Genomic DNA, 22,351 nt, shown 5'->3' with positions numbered 1-22,351 from the left:
CAGGTCAGTTTGTTGAATGTAGAAGTGATTCACAGAATAGACACAACCGTGCCCAAGTGTCCCCTTTTATAAGCAGAGGTTGGTAAGCAGCTTGGTGTGCACTTGAGCAGAAGGCAATGAAGCAAGGAAGAAGATAAACGCAGGTGGGAGAAAACACATGCAAAGTCCAACAGCACATTGGTTAGAACCTACTTGGTGATAGTGAGGGTGACAAAGGGGGAGTTCTTTCTCACTGCTATTGTATCTTAATGCAGTCCAGCAAAGCTTTTCTGAGTGGTTCATGGCTACTACAATCTCAGTCAGGGATAGAAACATTGGAACACTTGGCATCATACTGTAACACATAGCATAGCATTTTGAAGAGGATATTGCTCACATCCGTCATGAATTGGGCACCACAATGAATGTAGTTCCATTAATAGAAATAGCCACATCACTGTCTGGTCCAGTTTTATTGGATGAGTTTCAGGTGTTGAGGACTGAGGATGTGGACAATGCGTTTGGCCAGGTCTGGTTGACCACCTGTTTGTTTGACCCTTGACCATCATGGTTTAGCACATCCAATAGGGAAAGGGTATCAGCTGGGTACAGGAGGCTGTAAACTCCTGAGAGAGGGAGTTCTACCAGCCTCTTTAAATGAGGTATTCATTGGGATACTGTTGAAAACCCTGATTTGGACAACTGCAGACCAATAGGCAAGGTCTCCTTCCAGGGCAAGAAGCATGAGTGAGCGATTGCTGGTCAATTCTACCCACTCTTTTAAATCAAACAGATAAACTAGGCTAGCATTTGAAGCACTAAATGGCTGAGGGTTTGCCTCCTCCCATATATACTTCCCTGGACCCTAATACCATCCTCAGTGGTCGTTCTCTGAGAGCATATGCTAATGGAAGTGAAGTGGCTATGAAGAAAGACCTTTTCTATGTGGTACAGCACCTGTGGAATGAATTTCCCAAAGGGGCTCACCTGACACATCACAAGAGAAGATATTCTCATGCGTTTTGATCTTTCAGTTTCTGTTTTAAATCTGTTACTGTATTTTAATTTCCGCATTGCTGTTATTTAGGTTTTTATTCCTATTTTATACTGTAGTTTTAAACTTTTGTGATGCATTTTATTGCCAGGTATTTTATGGTTTTGATCACTGTGAACTGTGCAGAGTTTTGGCTATTGGGCAGTAGAAACATGTAATAAATAAATAAAATAAATAAATGTTTTTGCTTATTCTTGCTTTAGGCAGTGCAGGCTTCTTGTACTAATGATGAATCCCACTGGTGCTATAGAAATTGTGGAGGCACAGGGGCAGTATTGGATACTGCCTCATATTCAGTTGTGATGAATCATAATTTCTTTGTATAATAATATATATACACTGTATGAACTATAGTGTATATATATTATGATACAAATAAATTATACTTCATAAACTATAGTATATGAACTAAAAGCACAGGATTGTGATCAAATTATAGATCTGTGGCCAGATACTTTAAAAATTTTATACAAAAATGATGTCTCCGCATGTTGATTTATGCTACTATATCTGAGACCTGTTTTGCAGAGACTTGCCTTGCTTACTTCTGAGAAGACATGCAAAGGTTTGAAATGCAAGATGCTATTTGAAAGTGATGCTGAGTGATTCAGTCCTCCTCACTTCTGAGTAGACAAAGAAAAGCTTGTCCTGTTATTTGCAAATAAGCATGCGACTCATGTTCATTTCTAAGTAGACTTGCTTTCTACAATCAATTGGCAATGATGGAATTTGAGAAGTGAGGGATTTTTTCCCGCCTTTCCTACCAATAGAATGCAGCCCTTAAACTTCTCCAAAATGGAATCCAGAGTGGAAAAGTGCCCTTCCCTGTGGCTAGAGACTCAAACACAAGCAGACTGAGGCTTAAATAGGCTATAGTACAGTCTAGGGGGCCAGCTCCACCACTTCTGGGAGGAACCTCATGTGGCTGATGAGGCTTGCCTTGTTCAGCACCCGTTGGCTCTGAGGGTGTTGGGAGGATTACAGGCTCGCAATGACTTCTGAGCTGGTGTCTGACCAAAAGGGCAGCATGAACCCCTCCAGCTGGAAAGATGGTGGCAAGCTGGGCTCCTCAGGTGCTTCAGCAACTAACACAATCTGAGACCATTTCCCTCTTCATCATGTCTCTCTAATAGGATACTAGATCACAGAGTGGCATCCTTCCAAATAAGTTGTGGGGAATGGAGAAAATGGCTGCCCCTGCCGCCTACTCTGGGCATTAAACTTTTCTCTAGAATGCTCCCAGAATGTAGTCCAAACCATCAGAAGGGCTCCAGTTTGCAGGACACCGGCCTAAAATCATTGTATGCAGAATGGTAGGTGAAGCCATTCTTCCCTTTAGAAAGTACAGAGCATCCAGGGCCCTTAAGATGCATCTTCATTCTCTTAAATTGAGCTGATAAACTGAACCAGAATAAAAGTGCTAGGGTCAAAGTGTTGCAGTTACACTAGTATGCTGGATCAAACAACCTGCCTTAGCATTGTGTCAGTACAAAAAAAAGGCTAGTACACCCACAGATAAGCAGGTGTGGGGATATTTATTGACCAGAGGTTGGACAACGACACACTAACAATTACAATGCTGTCAATTTGGAGCCTATAAAACTAACACAAGTGAATGTGAACAAGAGCTTTTACAACCACAGGTGTCCGTTTCCTCACTTCCCTCTTTCTTCTGAGCATGCATTTGGGCATTCCTCTGTTAAACACCAATAGTCTTATGTGCTTCCTAACATAAACTACAGCATTAAACATGAGGAGTTGGCAGACTTAGGGAAAGGAAGTGACATTAACATGCTCCAGCTGGGAGAGTTTCTTGATTTCACAGTGTCAGCAATGTGTTTATGGAGAACTGATTACACTGGATGGTACGACATGTTTTGCCTTTCTTCTAGGGCAAAGGGGATGAGAGCTTTGTTGGGACTCAGTGGGCCTCATGTTGATGAAAAATGGAACAGACACCCGAGATGGTTCCTATCTTTTAATAAGGCAATCTCTTGTACTAAGTTGCCAGTGCCATTCTTGCTCTAAATGGGATCTGTCCATTTTGGTCTAACACTTGCATGAATACTGAATTATGTATTGACTGTTCCTTTATCGTATAAAGAAGAAAAAAAGCAAAGGATCTTCAAATTCCTTAAAGACTAATGCATTTATTATGCACCCATGTGATGCGATGGTTCAAGTGTAGGATTGGGGACCTGAGAGATCCAGGTTCTTGTTCTCATTCAACCATGAAATTCACTAGGTGACTCCAGACCACTCAATTACTCTCAACCTAACCTACCTCAAGGGGCTGCTGTTGTGAGACTAAAATAGAGTGAAGTAAGACTATGGAAGACATTTTAGGTTTCTTGCAAGAGGAGAAAAGGCAAAATATAAATATACTGCAATTATAATAATATGCTTCCTTGGACCAGAATCTGTTTCATCAGATGCATGAGGCTTCTACTCTACTCCAAGAGACACTTACTGGGAAATATGCATCCCTGAAATAGATGGATCCTCTAAATAAATGTCTTAGGTACATATGATATAAGTTGATTCCAGACTGTAGGAGGAATTTCAAGAGGGTTTACCCTGTATTAGTTGTGGCAAACTAAGGAAAGGGTCTTGTAGCATTGTATATGTTAGCAAATTTATTACCAGTATTATCTTTAATATTATTATTATTATTAACATTTATATATTTTCTCCTTTGAAAAAGCAATCAATGCAGAATGTGATTTAAAACAATACAACTTTCTGCATAATTTAGACTAAATTTAAAAGATGTACCTTCACATACTTCTAAAAACTGAGATTGTGGCAGCTAAACCCAGTACTTGTTGTGGGTGTTATGTGCCATCAAGTTGCCTCTGACATGACAATCCTATGTATGAAAGTGCTCCAAATTTTATTTATTTAATACTTTCATTTATATGCCACCTATTACCATAGTCCCAAGACAGCTGAGACATCCTGTCCATGACAGCTCCTCCACGTTCAAGGCGGTGGCTTCCTCTATAGATTCAATCCATCTCATAGTTGGTCTTCCCTTTCGTCTACTGCCTTTCACTTTTGCTAATATGCCTGCCTTCTCCAGTGAGTCTTGCCTTCTCATGTGTCTGAAGTATGACACCCTCAGTTTTGTCATTTCAGCTTCTAGGCAAAGCTCCAGATAGTTTTGATCTAGGACCCACTTATCAGTCTTTCTGTAAGTCTAGTGGACATGCATTCCATAGGATAAAGCTCTTTTACATGGGCCAACAAATGAGTCTGAGAGTAATGGTGCCTTCAATAGACTGAATATTTGGGTGTGTTCACTATGAGACTGATGATCCCTTAGAGAAGAGTGCTTTAAAAGGTCAAAACCAACACCCTGAGCTGAACCCAGAAAGCAATTAGGAATTATCAAAGGTATTTCAAGAAGGTGTAATATGGACCTGATCCAGTGCACCAGCTGGTACCCTAAGTAAGCCATTTTGAACGAACTGAAGCATCCAGACCCTCCTGAAGGGGCAGTCCCTTATACAACACTTTGCAACAATTAAGCATGACTGATTTAACTAAGTCATGGATAACTATTGCCGAGTTAGACCAACATAGGGAGGGTCACAGATCATGTAGCAAGCATAACTCTGCAAACTGTGGATGCTTCAGGTGTTGTTCCCTGACACTGCTAGTGCCTGAAGATCACAGGATTAAGGAACACTTCCAAGCTATGGACCTCAGCCTTCAGAGGGAGCATACCCTTTCCAGAACAGGTTGGATCCCAACCACCAAAGCAGACTTTCTTCTAACAACAGCATTTATCTTTGTCTGAGTTTAACTCAGCTTGTTTCCTCTCATCCAGTCCATTATTGAAACCAGGCAACATTCAAGGGTTTTAATTGCTTCCTGTAGCATGTGTATATAATTAATATCAATACTGGCTACATGCCAAGCATCATAAGAACAGCCTCATAGGCCAAGGGATACATTGGGTAAACCAGAGTTCTGTAGTGACCTAATGCCCAGGGCTAGCCAGTGTGAATGAGATGAGCAATGAAGGGTGAATTCTTGCAGAGGGAAGGTCATACATAACCTGAAGGGATTGCCCTGAAAAAGATTAGGCAAAACAACCCTTGCAAGGGAAAGAAACATAGAAACAGAGCCAGCCAGAAGGGTTTCCCGGGCCATCTAGTCTGACCCCCGGCTCCAGCCAGCTCCACTCACAACATGCCCACCATGTGCACGTCTAGTCTATCCTTAAACACCCTCACTGATGGGGCCTCAACCACCTCCCGTGTAAGTCCATTCCATACCCTTGGGGCCCTAACTGTCAGGAAGTACTTCCAGCCATCTTTCTGGATGGCTACTATTGTCCTGAGTAAATACAGTAAGTCACCAAAAAGTTACATAAAAACACCAGGCACCTGGAAATTGTGTTTGTTGGTTGCTATTGATGGGGCAGACAAAGAACTCACCTTTGCCCATAGAAAACAGACATGGTCCTGTAGCAGACAGCAATAAGATAGCTAAGGCCATCAAGAGTAACCAAACACCCATCCTGTAATAAGCATTACTAACAGAAACACGCACAGGGGAAAAGAGTACAAGAACAAGGGACTCAAAAATTAGAAAGGGGCACAGACCTGGCAATTGGCCTGGAACAAGGACTGTTTGCACACTTCCTATCTCCACAAAGAACTGCTGTCAAGAGTCTACTCTGCAAGACAACCAACGGACAGTAGCTTAGACTCTCTCTCACACAGTATTTGTACTTGATCTTTCCTTCTTTCTAAATAAACTCTCCTGTTGTTTTTGAGTGTGTAGCCATCTCTGGCTCAGGAGGAGATACCAAGGAGTAAAACAAGGAAGGTCAGAAGCAGAGAGGTGAGTTCATCAACCTAGTGATTCATCATTAAGCCAAACAGGTGGACCAATTAAATAAAGTATGTCATTCCTGCCTTTGGCTCACTAGCAGCATGAACTTCCCTGAGGGTGGAGCCACCCTCTTGTGGAGAAAAAGGGAGGAGGGGGTTTAGAATCAAGTTCTAACACAGGCAAAATCTAACTCCACTGAGTAGACAGATCACTACTTTGACAAATGCAACTTATTAACTACTTTATTATTACTCATTAGCCAGGTTCACATGTCACAACAAGCAGTGCCGCACTGTTTCCACTGTGTGCAGTTTCCTGTGTGGATCCACCTGAAAGTCAGTCCTCCCATCCATCATTTTCTTCCCTCTTAATCCTCTAGGAAATATCCCAGGAGCCTCCTGCCTTTGACAGATGTGATCATGATTGTGGGCATCAGCTTGGGAGCGCCTTTCTGGCAAGCCAGTGCCACTCCTCCCTCATTACCACTGCCCAGCTGCTTCTTGCCTATTGCTGGCTCATTCACATGTGCAAGGGCCTTTGCTCTGGCATGAGCTAAGGGGCAGAAGGGGAATCAACTAAGCAGTGCTGCTTCTTTCCACAGCGTTGCCCAGTCGATTCACACCCCTGCCGCTGACTTATGGGGAGCCCATGAGGAGCTTCTCATTGGTGCATGCTAAAGGGGCAGGACAGGGAAATTCATTGCATTGTACAGCTCTCAACCAGGCACCGCCAGCTCCAAGCTGTTTTCTCCCAGCTGCTCACATAAAACGAGTGGCACAGGGGAATCTGGCAAGCAGATTCTCACCAGTCCCACTCATGTGGGAGTGATGGCAAGGAAGTCAATTGAGAAGTGCTGCTCTTCTCCCAGCACTGATCAGTTGATCGCCTGCTCCTGCCTGAAGAAGATCTTTAGGACAGGAGAAGTGGGGATGCCTTTTAGAGCTGAGTCAAATGGCACCTGTCAGTACTGGTCTCTGTTGGCTGCTTGGCAAGAGCAGCAATAATGGGCTCTTGCTCTTGTCAAGGGGCTCTATGGTTCTATTTTCCTGTTCATATGACACAACAAGCAAGAGAATCCATAGAACAGACCACTGTTTCTGTTTGTGGTTTTTCAAAATTAAGCGCCATGCTGAAATACCAGGATGGGTGTCAGACAACACAACAGAACAGAAAAGGTAGAAAACCACAACTGCTTGTCATTTTGTGAGAACCTGTCCACTCTGCATGGCAAAATCAGCCTAATTTGGTAACTTAGTATTTTAGAAGCCTTTTTGCCTTGATCTATTAGAAAGGAAAAAGGGGAGAGACGTGCTCATGGCAGATGTTCTGTTCCACTAAGGTAGTTGTTGACCAGGAGCTTGGCCAATGATAACATTAACTGGGTAAGCATGAGGAAAGATATTTTCTTTAAAAAGGTGTTTTCATTCTTCAGTTCTCTCTAGCTACAGTAGTGCTGGTGCAATCGATCCAAATGCTAACATCTGCCTGCCAGATGTCTACTGTGCCTATCCCTTTGCTGTTGCATTGGAGTCTTTGAACAAATAATAATAATCATATAAATCATAAATAAGTACCTAATGATAGGCGATGCCTACTAATACGTATGAAAGCAAGTATAACCTTAGCTTACCTGATACCCCTCATATGTTTTGGACTTCAACTCCCATCAGCTCCAACTAGTTTGGCCAATTGGTCAGGTATGCTGGAATTTATATTTCAAAACACCTGGAGAGCATTAGGGAAGGGAAGGCTGATGCATTGGCTAGACTGATGGACTTGTACTGTGGCGATCCAGATTCAAAGCCTTGCTCAGCCATTAAATTATCTGGGTTAGATTGGGCTATTGCCAACCTGCTCTTGCAAGGATAAAGAAAGTACATGTGCTACTCCAGGCAACCTGAAGGAAAAGCAGGATATAAATGTTACTAGACAGGCAAAGAAGCAGATTGACCACTTCCCTACCTGCCTCTCTGGTTACTGTGCTCAAGGGACAAACATTCCTGGTGGCCTCTAAGATGGTGGAGGCCATCTCTATGGTGCTTTAGCATTGCAGAGCTTCCTGTCAAGAGCTACTTCTCACTACAAATCAGAGAGGTGCTAACGCTTCTGCCTACTCAGGGCCATGTCAATTCTGTTACCGCCGACTTGCCTGTCCGAATCATTCTCAGTTCTCAAACTGCTGAATTCTAGGTGACTTTCTTTACCTCATTGCTGTTGAAGGATAGGTTTGAAGTGCAGTTACCTTGCAAGGACACAAACATATGAAAGCAAGGAACAACCATTTGCATGGTTACCTCCATTGGTATGCGCCATTTTCAGGGCTTCCAGAGAAATTGCTGGGGTTACTTCAAGTTGGCAGACCATCACTTTGGCTTTAGAGATGACATGAGCAGCCCTCTTTAGATCATTAGAGTCCAGAAGCAAATTTGCTCCTGCAACAATGACAATGAAGTTTTGCCCTAAAAAAGAGAGAAAACAGACTTTTCAAATGCTTTCAAAGAAAACTTGTTAACAGTTCTTGTCTGCCACCTCAAAGGTAGAGCAAAGCGATGGATTATTCCATCCATGCTCTTATAGTGCTTTCCATAATTTCCAGAGCTTGTACATCATCTTTGATAGGAGTCTAACAAAATGATTGTGCTTTGAGCTTTTCTAGGCTGAAGCTTATTTCTGCAGATATGGCTGCAGTACCTGGAAAGCCAAACTGCTATGTTACCAGTTCCCAAATGTTACATAAGAGGAGCCATGTTGTTATCAGACCAGAGAGGTCTTGTGTAGAATTTTGTTTGCAGACTGACCAACCAGACGCCCATGGAAAGCCTGCAAGCAGAACCACCTTGCAATGGTTCTAGCAATTGGCGTATGACGGCATACTGCCCTTATACAGTGGAGATAATATATAGTTATCATAACTATGTATGATCTCCACTGACTAACTGTTGATAGGATTCCATTCTGTAACATCAATTAAGTGCATAGCTCAACTTAAATTTGTCAATGGAATACTTCTTGGTCCTGCTGACCAAACTAAATTCAATGTTTCATCCCTTGTTATCTTTCATTTTAGTGGAATAATCATAAATACCATCTATGTCTATTTAGTAGTAGTACACCGCTGAGTTGGTCAGGATTATTCTGTGGCTCCTCTGGCTATGCCATTCACATGTATTGTTTGTAACTCTGGAGAGAGAGAGATTGCCAAAAACAATTCCATGATTACAGACTTGGTTTTTATGCCTTGGTTGATGGCATAAAAAACATGTCTAGGTGAGCACAAATGGACAGGTATTTGCAGAAGCCATGGTGGGTTGCATGAACCCATCATTCCTAGTCATCTTCTCTCAAGTCTGTTGTGTTGGTGATTCCAACCGATCATTTTGTAATCACTCCTATACAACACTTCCAAGATTGTTTCAAAACAGAGCCCAAAATCAAGTACATGTTTTTGTACTTAAGAGACAGGAAACATGCTTTCACAAACTTAAACCCCAAGGTGGCCTTTGGAGAACAATAATACTTCTAATTTCAAAAAGCTATCAGTACTGTTTGTTTCCCTACCCCATCAGCTGCATCCAATAATATGGAGCAGCATAACGACCTCAGAGCATGGGTACATTTTCCTATACATTGTACCAACAATGAGGGGAGAACTTGACAAGGGGCTGCAGTTTTTCCCAAAAGTGTATGGTAATCAAGATGCATAGTTCCCTCCTATGAAACCCCATCACTCACAGGTGGGTCATGATTCAGAGCAAAATAATAGTGCATATGTGTAATCTAGTGCAGCAGACATGCATGCTTTTCGGGAAACTGTTTCATACCAGCTACTAGATAACAGCAGTAACCTTTGCTGCATCTCAAAGAACTCATAGAGCCGTCTGGTGTGATATTCCAGAAATCTCTACAACACTATGGAAGGGTTGTTAATAAGGCATCACTCCATACCTCACTGAACCTGACTCTTTTCAGACACTGCCTGCTCCTGAGTTACTTCTGCCTCCAGGGCAGGCTTGTGGAAGCCTTTTCAGCCTGACGGTTGGATTCTGTTTTGCAGAACCTCTCAGGGTTGCAGTGAAAAGTGGGCAGAGCTGAAGGCAAGAGGGTTGGGCCCAAATTTAATGCAAAGCCTAATTTAATGCAAAGCCCAAATTTAATGCAAGGCTCTTAGTGCCAGTAAATAAACCTTAGGAGAGGCACCACAGCCTTTTAATATAGGGAACAAGGGGAGGGCACCACCAAATGACTGGCAGTCAAGGCAGCAATCCTTGCAGCCTCCCCCATAATAGATTCAGATGGTGCTCTCTGTTCTAGTTCAGATGCCTGTTCTGGCTGGGACCATTTGAATGTGTGGGTGTCAGCACAGTTGCTGAAGCAGCTACGGTGGCAGTATCTTCCCCTTGCTTGCTCCCACTGGGGCTGCTTAACCCCTGGCACTTTTTCTTTGCTCCCCCCCCCCCGGGGGGGGGGGGTCCTTTAAATGTCTGCTGGGATGTTCAAACCTTTGCTTGTGCCACAGAAGCACCTGCAAGTGTTGCAGCTTTTGACAATATTAACCAGCAGTTGTTAAAAGATTCAATCAAAAACTTATTTCTTTGCCTACCTGCTCCTGCCAAATGCTTATGCCAGAGCTTGCAAATCATGAATGGTTATTTGACTGTGGAATGGCTTAGGCTGCAAATCCACTCAATGCTTTATGAACACAGTATTTTTCTTGACTGAGACATCAAACAGCCTTGCGTGCAAAGTGGGCTTTCCCCAAATAGAACGATAAGAATAATACCATGATCTCACAGGGAGGAATCCAAGCTTTCTAAGGCAATTAGATCATTGAAAATATGGCTCATACATTCATATGTAAAAGCTTATTTTAGTTAAAGCCCAAGGTTTTTCTCTTTTTTCTTTTCCCAAACAGTCATATTCAATGAAAGAAACATATCCAACACAAACATAACAGTCAGGAGCCTCTAGGTTGCACCTATTGTGCTTGGCATATCTTGGGAATGCTTCCATAGGAAGAAGCAAATTATTTGAACTATCTGAAAGACTGATGAAGACAGAGTATCATTCAAAAGTTATTCTGAGAAATGAAGCAGATGATACCCTGCATTACAAACTTTCCCAACATTAAAATGAAAAGAACTGAATCACACTGAAACTCTATTTAGTCCAGATGCCTGTCTCTAATAGTGGCTGGCCAGATGCCTCTCATCTCATATCCAAAAATTCTGGAAGGGCTCTTCTCTGCAGCACAATAGGGAGGCAGGCCCTGATCCAAATAGTTGGGGTGCTACACATAAATAGGAAAAAAAATGAGTGCCTTTCTTAAGTGCACAACACTAACAGCTCCAATCTAAAAGCATGAAGACCTAATTATTTCTCCTTTAAAAAAAAAATTAAGAATTGTTCTTTGATATTTGCACCATTTATCCTTATCACTGGTTCTACTATGCACCACTGCTAGTTTTATCTTGATTTCATTGGACCTGTATTACAGTTTTAAGCCAACTTTGTATTTTATGAGCAATAGCCTATGATGCCTGCATACCTCTCCGCCTACTGCTAGCATAACGGGACCTGCTGCTTCTTCAAGCTACCACAAACGAGAGGAAACACTAATTTCTAGAATGGGGCGGTTTGGCAGAGTTCACAGAAGGGAGCTTTACTGACTTTCCACTTGTTTCCAGGGTAACCTTAGGAAGTGCCAATTTTCCCTTCCACTGGATACCACTTGGTAGTTTTTATTTGCACGCCACCCAAAGAACTTCATTTACTGGGCCACCAAGAAAAGAACTAAATCAGTCGTGTGTGTGTGTCTGGCGCCCCCCTCCCAGAAGGAAGCTCTGTTCAGGGGAATTTCTTCAGCTTAAGCGTGTGAATGAGACTCCACCCTTAATCTGGGAATCACCAGGTACCTGATGGAAACTTTAGGTGTATCCTGACTGGGAAACCTACATTGTAGTACTACTAAAATATCCAAGCCATGAAACAGACCAAGGGACAAGCTGTGCCAATTTATAGGTCCGATTTGGAACTTATCGCTACTACACAGCCCCTAATTATATTGTTATTTTTATATTGTTATTTTTGTATTTTACTTCTTGTTGTGAGCTGCCCCGAGGCTTCAGCGAATGGGGAGGCATAGAAATGTTTTAATAAATAAAGCAACTGGAGGTCCTGGGCTAGAAGACCTTGGGAGGCCCAAACCTAACAATATCTGTTCATGAGAAACAAAACCTCATTCTCTTCTTAATCTACCCAATGAAAGCAGACCATTGCTGAAATTTTAGCACTGATAAAAACATTGTTCATAAATTTATAACCTATAGTAAGTTTACAAAAGTATGGAATTAATGAAGAGGTTCATAGATGAGTCATAGGGGAATCATAGCTATAACACACTGTCCACGAAGTCAGAACAGTTTCTTTCAAGCTTTTTTGGATGCAAACTTATCAATTATATCATTAAAATCAGTAAATCACAGTTTATCATTTTCTATGTAGAGAATGCTTAGATCAAGCAACCAATCATTGGACATTGTGGATTGTAGATCATTCATTATTCTTTTTCCTCTAGAAAGTCATCTTTCACCTAAGTATGCTTCTGATTTTTATTGTTACCAAATGAAATAAAATTACTGTGGGGGGGGGGGGGTTGGCAGGAGGCTAAGCTCCCCCTAGACTAAGAGGCCCTGCACTACAGCCTGCTCAGCCCATATGTAAATCCAGCACACAATGACAATCTTTTGGTGCACTCGTTATCTACAAGTGTTATGGCAGTAGCACAAATCTTTGTAGCATTCTCTTAAAAAAAAAGTTCTTCCTGTGATAAACAAGAAATCAACACCATCCTCCCAAATGGCAGCGTTCAAACACATGCAGCAGAGCTGTGGGTGTAGCTCTGAGAGCTCCTTTGTATTTACCAGTTACCTAGAGGCAAGTCCAACTTATACCCTGCAAATCTGCAACAGCTGCCAAGTTCATTAAGCTACCACAGTGGAGCCAGGTATGTTTTTCCTTTCTCCTCCAGAGACAAACTCTGATATAGTTTTCCCTAATCTCATTTGTCATGCATATGATGTAAATGAAACTGAATTGTGAAAGCTTTTGCTGGTATTCAGGTACACTTAAGACTTTTGCACACAAGCGTCTGTAGGCGTGGAAAGAAGTCTTTGGGTGCTGGGTGATGCTTAATGGAAAAGAGTACAGAACTGGCTCCCACCTGGAGGAAGCACTGGGCAAAGGGCTTTCTAGTGGGTCCCTACTGTACCTGGCAGTGGAGGTGGGTGGCGGCAGCAGCAGCATGTTGATCCGCTCCAAGCTGCCATGTCAGTGCACCAGAACAATGTGGAATTTAGGGCGACCTCTGATCAAATCAATATAATTTCACTGACAATGCAGAGCATGCTCAGGGCATATGTTCAAAAAGAGGGGGTGAATCAGCTTATCAGAACTAGTTAAGTGAAAGAGATGCCTGCTCTTTCTGCTGATCAAACCCATCCTTGCATTTAACAGAAGTATCTCTAAGAAAAGCATGCTGTGGAATATGATTGAGGATAAAAAATGTCAGCCACAGGTCAACCACCCATCCTTTTCTCTTCCAAACTAGGGATATATTTTTATATGCATGTTTTGTAACAGCTAGTCTATACTTGATGAGAGGACAACTCACATTTAGCAACTAATTGAACTAGTTGTGAAAAACTGCAGAGAGTATTTGGAGGGGAAGGAAAATTATAAAGGATACTGCAGCCCTATTAAAGTTGTCAGAACTTGCCCAGCTGTAACATCCCACCTCCCATCCCCTAGCCACCCAAACGTCAGTGGGAGAGCATAATGTTTGCAGGCAGAATGTTTCAAGTTCAGTCCTGAACATCACTAGGCAGAGCTGGGAAAGATCTCAGAATAATGGTCATAGTCCTCCCTGCTATGATGTAGAGCTGGTTCATACATAATGTTAACCATGGTTTCCTGTTCTATTCAGGGTTTGTCTGGCAGACAAACAACCTATGCTTTGTTTTCCCAATCCCTAAATTGTTTCTTTTCCACCTACTGTGCTCCCTCCCTCCCTGTGGCCTAACATCTCTGCAGCACTGTAGTACTGGCATGTGAACGGGAAAAAAAAACTCTTCCATGGGAAAAACTACCTAGCTTTGCACTCAAATATAATAACAACTTCATGGTTTAACCAACTGAGAGATCACAACCCAACTATAAAATAGAAGTTACTTTTCTGGGCTCTCTGTGGTTAACAAACCATGGTTTCTTAGTGTGGCTGGATTTGCATATTACAGTTGCTCAAAATTCAAAAACCAGAGTGTAGGACACGGAATAATCAATTCAAGTTGCGACAACCCAGATTCAGGCTGGATATCAGGTAATGTTTCCTCACTGTCAGAGCAATACAACAGTGGAACCAGCTGCCTAGAGAGCTGGTGGCCTCTCCCACACTAGAGACATTAAAAAAGAACCTGGACAGTCATCTGAGTGGGATGCTGAGTGGGATGGTGTCCAGAAACAGCAGGGGGTTGGACCTGATGGCCTTCATGGCCCTTTCCAACTCTACTATTGTATGATTCTATAGGTTAGATAAATCAGAGGTTGGTAGCATGTGCAAAACAAGTAACATGGCATTTCTAGTTAAATGATAATCATGACTTCTAAATTTCAATTTTACATCTAGATATAAAAATAACCATGTGTCAGTTTTATGCCAGTAAATACCTTCTTTTGCCCCTTTTTGACATATTTTCTCTTTTTTAGCAATGCATAAGTGGCTATCCTCACCACAGTACAGTTTCAGCATAAAGGAAATGGCACAAAGCTGTTTAGCTGAGCTCTCAATATTCCTGAAAATTGAGCGAGCATTTTTCAAAAAATAACCTTTGTATTCAAAGCCTAGTAATAACACCTGGATATGAGAATCAGAAGTGGAGAGGATTCAGCAAATTCCTAGACATGTACCTTCACTGTTAACAACAATTGAAGCAGCTCCAGTTGCAGCATCCTCAGTTTGACCTACAAATTCTTGATTAAGGAAAAATAAGGCGTAATATGTTAGCATTATACATTCAGGGAACAAACAGAAAATAATCCATTGCACATGAATGAAAAATACAGTAATTCACTTACTTTTTAAAACAATGTTATTATACTGCATGTGTAGCAATGCCAGGAAAACATACAAGTGCTAAATTTCCCCCAGACAGCAAACACAAACTTGAAATTAATTCATTCTATCTTCTCTGCTTCACTAAAAACTTTACCATAGATTTTACTGGAAGCTGTCATGCACTGCGTAATCAGATATTCAGGACCAGACAGACAGACAGACAGACAGAGGTACATATTTATTCTTCCAAGCCTATATGGGAAAAGCATCACCTGTGAAATGGCTCCTTTAGATCAGGAAACAGAATACAACAGCATAAAAGCAGTGCCGGGTAGCACAAGCTATACATAGCTAAACAACTAGCAGCACAATACTGTGCATCCTTAGTCAGAAGTAAGTCCTGTACAGTTCTATGGTGTGTACTCCCCTTAAGCATGTTTAGCAGTGACCCCTAAGGGTCCATTTTGCCTTAAACCTCATTCTGAACAATGGCTAACAGAATGCAGGCGTGAAAGCCATCACCTTCCTATTTTGCTTCCTCCTGCTCCTGACATGACTCTTCAGAAACATGCTGCCTCTGAAGCTGGAGACTCTGTTCATTCCTTCTAGGCCGCAAAGGGTGTGGGGGCCATTTGTGTATTGTGGATGCAATAAGCCCTGCTATGGAACTGTGAAAGAGAACACATAGGTTGATTTGGTTGGTGGGTAACACCCACAGCAACACCCAGAATTGCTGCTTAGCTTTATCCAAACTAGTCTGGCTGTCGGTTGGTTTGCTTTACATTACATTTTCTTGCCAAGCTTTCTGTATTCAGTAATGCTGCTGAATTATACAAGTTCATACACTCATAAGGGTTATGACCTAATCCTATCCAGGTTTATTGGAAAGACAGTCTCACAGTATTCAATGAGGCCTAAAAATGTACAGGGTTGTAGCCAGAAATAAACCGGAGTAAGCAAATGGCAAAAAATATGTTGAATATTAATCTTGACCTGCCTGTGCTTGGTGGCCTTACGGCACCTTGCTGACTCAAGACCTGAAAATGGGGCATGGTTTTGTTTAGCTTTTGCAATTTCCATTTTTGCATATTATTTTGCTGTATTTCTAATACTGGCTGCAATTTACACAAGCTCACCTGGCAAGAAGGAAGGACGGATGGACGGACGGAAGGAAGGAAGGAAGATTGATTTTCCCCACTTTAAAAGATGATCACAAGTTGGCTTGATGGGCTGAAACAAAGGAAGCTGAGTGGGTCCTATCTGCTCAATGTTTGATTCTCCAGTTTCATCACACATCCCTAACTAGAACAGGCTATAGTACTAATCTGGATATGGATAAAAGTCTTAACTCATTGCAGCCAGAAAGTTGTCCTGGCTAGAAACAGTGAATCTGTATAAATGCATCTAAATCTATTATCCTCACATTACAGACTGAGGCTAAGAAATGGTGGACTGCCTCAGGCCATTCAGTAAGATTAGGGATGTGTATGGGTCTTTTCTGAGTCATTTTATTAGAAGATCTTTAATGTCAGTGTGGGAAAAACTAAAGCTAAAAGTGTATAATAAATTACCAAAATGGCTCTCACCTATGGAAGCTTTTGTATACCCAAATGTGTTGAACTTTGAAAAGATCGTAAGGTATGACAATATCTTGGATAAGGATGGTGGCCTGAAACTGGAGCAAGAATTACAAGAACAGGGACTTAATATTTCCTGGTGGTATAAGGTGCAGATGCAATCGAGATATGCTAAAGACTGTAAAACATGGGGATTTTACAAAGACCTAACAGAGTTTGATCAAGTGATGCTTAAAACAGATGAGAAAATTATTAAAAGACTATATGATTTTTTACTTGACAGGAAAATGGAAGGGGAACAGATTAAGGAAACTATGATAACATGGGCACAAAACTTTGGATTTAACGTGGAACTAGAAAAGTGGCAAAAACTATGGGAAAGAAACATTAAGGTAACATTAGCAACTTCATATAAAGAAAATTTATATAAAATGTTCTATAGATGGTATTTGTCACCAAGTCGATTAGCTAAAGATGTTTCCAAATATGTCAAATAGAAGTTGGAAATGTAAACATAAAGTGGGTGCTTTCTATCATATGTGGTGGACTTGTGATAATGTGAAAAAGTATTGGATTAAAATACATAGATGGATGGAGGAAACATTACAGAAACCCTGTGCTTTTAAACCTGAAGTTTTCTTGTTAGGCATCATACCGGAAGACGTTAACAGACAGGAAATGTATCTGATACTGCACCTAATCACAGCGGCGAGGATTGCATTTGCTCAATATAGGAAAAGCGAGGAACTACCCACCGATGGATTGATTGTAAGAAAGATCTTGGACTGCACAGAAATGGATAGATTGACTTTATCAGTGAAGGAGAAAGAGGACACTGACTTCTATCGAACTTGGGATTTTTTTTATAACTGGCTGGAGAAACGGGACTTGGTGTAAACTTAGAGATGTTTTCAAATTATTATAAATTGATTTGAATTTGACTTTAGAATGTTAAAAATATGTAGTAGGGGGTTGACCCAGTAAATCTGATGTATGTGATGTTTGATGTTTTTAGTGTTAGTTTAAAAATTTAATAAAAAAATTATATAAAAAAAAAGATTAGGGATGTGCAAACCAGCACCATTTAAGCTTGTTGAGGTTTTCCAAATTCCATCTTGAAGCTTGTTTCTGACTCGTGTCCATATCAGATTGAGAGCTTGCTGCTGCTGTTCTCATGAAAGGTCATGAGTATTTTAATGTGCATTTTTTCCAAAGGGTGCTCATCAGTTGCACTCATTTCTGAAAAGGACAGGTATTTCTCTCATCACAGATGTTGGTGAGTATTTTTTCAAGCATATTTTCAAACAGTTTTCTTTGGCCCATGAGTCACATTACAAACTCAACAGACTTCAACTTCACATTGCATCTGAGCCTGTACTTGCACATTGGACATTGCACAGAGTCTGCATTTGAGTCTTGGATGTGAGAACTGGATAAATTCTTAGTTCAAAATGAAAAAAATATACCATATATCCCTATGTGGGATTTGAACCAACTGACTTTCCTGCCCTCATTCTTGCTTAACCACAACACTAGCTTTTTTGAGCATAGAGCCCTTCAGATGTGTTGGACTACGATTTCCATTTTCCCAGGGAGTCTGGAAATTGGAGTCCAACCTATCTAGAGGGCACCACCAGGCTGGAGAAGGCTATATACCAGATCCTATAATTGAACAATCTTAATATCCAGTGTGCACTGAAAAACAAAGTTCTGTAAATCAATCACTTTTAATTTCCAAAAATAAACCCTAGCTAAAAACTAGTTTAAATGTGAAGTTTTTACCTGTAGGAATCCCATTTTTCCTGAAGTTTTCAATATAATCATTACCAAATGAATCTTTCCCAACCTACATGGCAAAGATGAAGAGCATTATATCTTCCATATTCAGCTGGTATGATAGGACATTTTGGAGGGTATTCATTCATAGGGTCACCATGGGTCAGAGACAACTTGACGGCACACAAGAACAGTAACAACAACAGCAACATGATACAATTATATGCTGTGCATAAGTATATAGGTCTTATATTCCAAAATACAAATTCTCTATCCATAAAAAATGATATGCTCTTTAATATTCACCTTGACTTCTTGAGACTGTAGTTCCAGAAAATGTTAACATTACAAATATATTCTGCACTTCAGTGTTGTTATCTCATAGCAAGTATAAACACTTTAATAAGCATTCTAACTTGCAATGTAGCTGCGATGTGTAATTATGATTTGGGATGTCCTACTAAGGATCTCATTCCCTCAATAAAGTGACTATAAAATATAATAAACTTTTTAGCATAGTCCTACACATAACTTTTCAAGTCCTACTCAATTAAGTGGATCTTATTCCTATGTAGTACAATCTTTTTCTGAAAGAAATATGTCTCTAAGTGCTTTTCAAACATTAAAAACTCTACCTGGCATCCATCAAAAGAGTGGAAAACTAGATTTTCCAACTGTCACAGGCCAAAATATCTGGAAGGCTACAAGTTGCCTAACCCTATCTTAGAGATGATCCATTCCTCCATTCCCATATCGCTCATGGGCTGCTGCATCAGGTGCCTTCAGCATCCCAGGAAAGAAAACTGTTAACCAGAAATACAGCTTTTTGCAATGGTGGTACCAGTTGTACAAAACTAACTCCTGAGTGAAACATGCCTTGCTCACATTATCGATTTTTCCAAAAACTACAACAAAGACACCCTTTTCTCATTAGCTTCTGGGGAGTTAGCTAGTAGTTAGGACTACTAGAATGCTGATCGGAATTCTCCATTTGTAATTTGTTTTTTGCTGTTGGTTTTTCAGATGCCCCTTTCACTTTATGAATATTTGGGGCACAGGTAAAGCCAGAAGGTGCAGGCCAGTGCTTACTTTGCAGATCATTAAAGTTTTTGCTCCAAGTCGCGCAGCCTGGACACACTGGTTGGCACCTTTCCCTCCAAATCCAGTGAAAAACCGATGACCATGAATGGTCTCTCCAGCTTTTGGCAGACGTGTGGTAAGGCTGTTGGAATGAAAAGAAGGATATTGTTTCAATAATTCATAAGAATTACCAAGTTCTCATAGTACCTACTAATTATGCATACACATAACAAGAGGGTCAGAGTGTGTAGTGGTATAACCAAAAGGTATACCAGAAGTAATTCAATATGGGTAAATTTAGACTCCTTTATTATCATTTTCTTCATTCACATCTTCACAATCCTATAGCTACCACAAATAAAAACAAACTTTGCAGCTGTTTTACTGACCCTGGTTATTAACAGATACATCACAAGAAAAAGCGGTGAGTAAAACCAAAAACCCATTTGACGTTTCCAGGCCTCAGGGAAAGAGGAAAAAAAAAAAAAGAAGTGGACGGGAGGGACTTCAGTACTCTCAACTTCTTGGTGAATTAAAAAAAAAAAAGGTATATGCAGTTTACAATGTCTGCAGTGACATCATGTGAGAAGCACAATGTGCTGGTCAACTCCATTTGTTCTGAACTGCCCAGAGAGCTTTGGCTATTGGGTAGGATTAAAATGTAACAAATAAATTAATAATTCCAACAAACATGGATGTACCCCTGAAAGGAAAAACAAAGTAATTCCCCACTTGCACGGCTACTCTTGCTTTGGGATTCAACAACATTCAAAATATGTATTCAAGTTTCTAATGATAAAAAAAGGAGCAGTATTTACACAGCAATGACTTTGACTCGGTTTGCATATAACATGGGGCAATTCCTGGGTTGTTTTGCCAGGAATTGCAGTTTAACTGAATTCAGAAATGGCACACACAGATTTGCATTATCCACTTCTCTCACCATGCATGTGTTAAACAACCCAAGAATTGCCCAGTGTTACGTCCAAACTAACAGTGTCACAGAGAACATGCACAGTTTGGGAAATTGATTGATTTTGGCAACAGTGATTTAAAGTCTGTACTTTGCAGCCTAATTGTTAGGTTAATTTGTGACCTAATTTGGCCCCCACATCAGAAAATTACCATTCCAGTCCCATAAGCAAAGCTACTTCTAAAGGGTGTTTCATAAAGTACGCAGTTTTTGAATTGCGTGGTATTTTTTTGTTTGAAGATTGTCAGCACTGTTCCTATCATTTTCGTTATCTATTATCACTCCAATTAAAAGACCATTTGTCATTTTTCCATTTAGTAGCCATGGAGCAGTTCAGTATCGAGCAACGCATTCTTATTGTGAAAACTCATTACAAAAACAGGGAGTGCTACGTAGAGACTGTCCGTAAACTTCGCGCGATCTTTGGATGTGACAATGCTCCTACTGCAACAACAGTTTAGTACAGAAATTTGAAGAGTCTGGGTCAGTTGCAACCAGAAAATTGCCTGGTCGAAACCGTACAGGTAATCGATGAAATCAACAGGGACGTCTGCGAAAGAGTTATTGTCAGTGGGTTTTTTGTAAAAAAAAAAAAAAAAGGTGCCGGAACTCACATCACTGCCGGCAGTAAGCACACACACCAATCCCAAGCTGAGCAGCAGAGCAGCGTCCTGAGCAGCTATCTCTCACGATCAGATAGCAGATACAATAGCAGCCTGCAGGCACTATGTTAATGATGTTTGCTGCTGATCTGCTAAGCCAAAATCACTTCGTAAAATCCATTGAAAAAAAGGTGCTGGAATGCCGTTCCGGTGCGTTCTATGACAAAAAAAGCCCTGGTTATCGTTAATTTCAACGATCGGATGGCTGCCTGCAGAGAAAGTGGAGGTGGACATATGCTCGATATCATTTTTCATTATTAAACTGAAGTATATGTTGAATGAAATTAAATAAAAATTTTGAGTTTTGCTTCGATTTTGGCTTATTGCATTTTTAAAAACTGCGTACTTTATGAAACACCCTGTATAAAACAGCCTGCACAATAAAAAGACGAATGTGTATCTTATCTTCCAATTATAATAAATGTTCATGGTAGCTATCAATATCTTCAATAAAGTGATCTTAAACAAAATGCAAGTTACAAATAAATGACAAAGCCACATACTAATCCTCAGTCTTAAGACTGACTGTCAGACAGTAGAGTTTCACGTGCTAAAAGTCAGGCAGTGACTGAACCAGACAGTGGAGGGCCCTGCTTCCCCCCCCCCCCCCGCCACTCACTCTGTTACAGCCTGATGGAACAGCTGCTTCTAGAGGACTATTGAGGAAGCAGCCCAATGGAATTGGTAGCTCAGCAGAGCCAAGACTTGGAAAGTTGGGGACAAATGAGGGAAGCTGTCTGGCAGAATAAACACTGGAGAACATCTGCAGGGATGAAAGTGGGGTGGAGGTAAGCAAAGGATATTAAGCAAGAGAACATCTGAAGCAGGGGAGCAGTACAGTCCCAGGAAACTGGAAGAGATCCACAGTGTGTGCACAGAAAATAGGTTGCTAAAGAAAGAGAAGACAACAGTGGGCCTGGAGCTCTGGTGAAACTAAGCATGGTTGGCCAGGTAAACAGCAGCATACAAGAGAATTCCCCTGTGTTTTCAAGTTGACTAGCTCCCTTCCCCAACATTTTGCCAGGCAAGGCAGTAAAAACACTGGGGAGGCAGCAAGCAGCTGGTCCTGTTTTGCTTGCCTGGTGTTTCCTCCCCTGAAGTCTGGACAGACAATGGTTTCCTCTTCAACCTGTCTAACACGGGGTTGGGGCTGTTGTTGTCTGAATGATTCAAAGGGTAGTCACTGCAACTGAGACAGGCTCCGGTCATAAATCTGATAAAGTTTTGGCCCTAATCTGCCCTCCTTGGATCCCAATCCAGCCTAGCAGGGTTCTCCAGGTGGCTCCAGCCCGTTTC

General features: G+C 41.2%; 1 protein-coding gene across 3 annotated transcripts in view; it reads right to left on the bottom strand.

The window, feature by feature from the left end:
- The window catches only part of RBKS (ribokinase), a 68,097-nt gene that overhangs the window by 32,735 nt on the left and 13,011 nt on the right, over positions 1–22,351 (bottom strand). For 2 of the 3 annotated variants that reach the window (XM_044440409.1, XM_044440587.1), the window contains exons 2-5: positions 19,430–19,562; positions 18,347–18,410; positions 14,840–14,902; positions 8,173–8,337 (exon numbers count right to left, since the gene is read on the bottom strand). In XM_044440409.1, coding sequence (XP_044296344.1) covers positions 8,173–8,337; positions 14,840–14,902; positions 18,347–18,410; positions 19,430–19,562 — 425 coding nt within the window. Of the gene's footprint in view, positions 1–8,172; positions 8,338–14,839; positions 14,903–16,123; positions 16,564–18,346; positions 18,411–19,429; positions 19,563–22,351 lie in introns of those variants that run through there. The other variant, XM_044440496.1, reaches the window with a different exon arrangement.

This window comes from Varanus komodoensis, unplaced genomic scaffold (assembly GCF_004798865.1).
Source record: "Varanus komodoensis strain SLA01 unplaced genomic scaffold, ASM479886v1 scaffold1, whole genome shotgun sequence".
NCBI classification, from domain to species: Eukaryota; Metazoa; Chordata; class Lepidosauria; order Squamata; family Varanidae; genus Varanus; species Varanus komodoensis.
The sequence above is the reverse complement of the archived record's forward strand: the minus strand, read 5'-3'. Positions and strand labels throughout refer to the sequence as shown.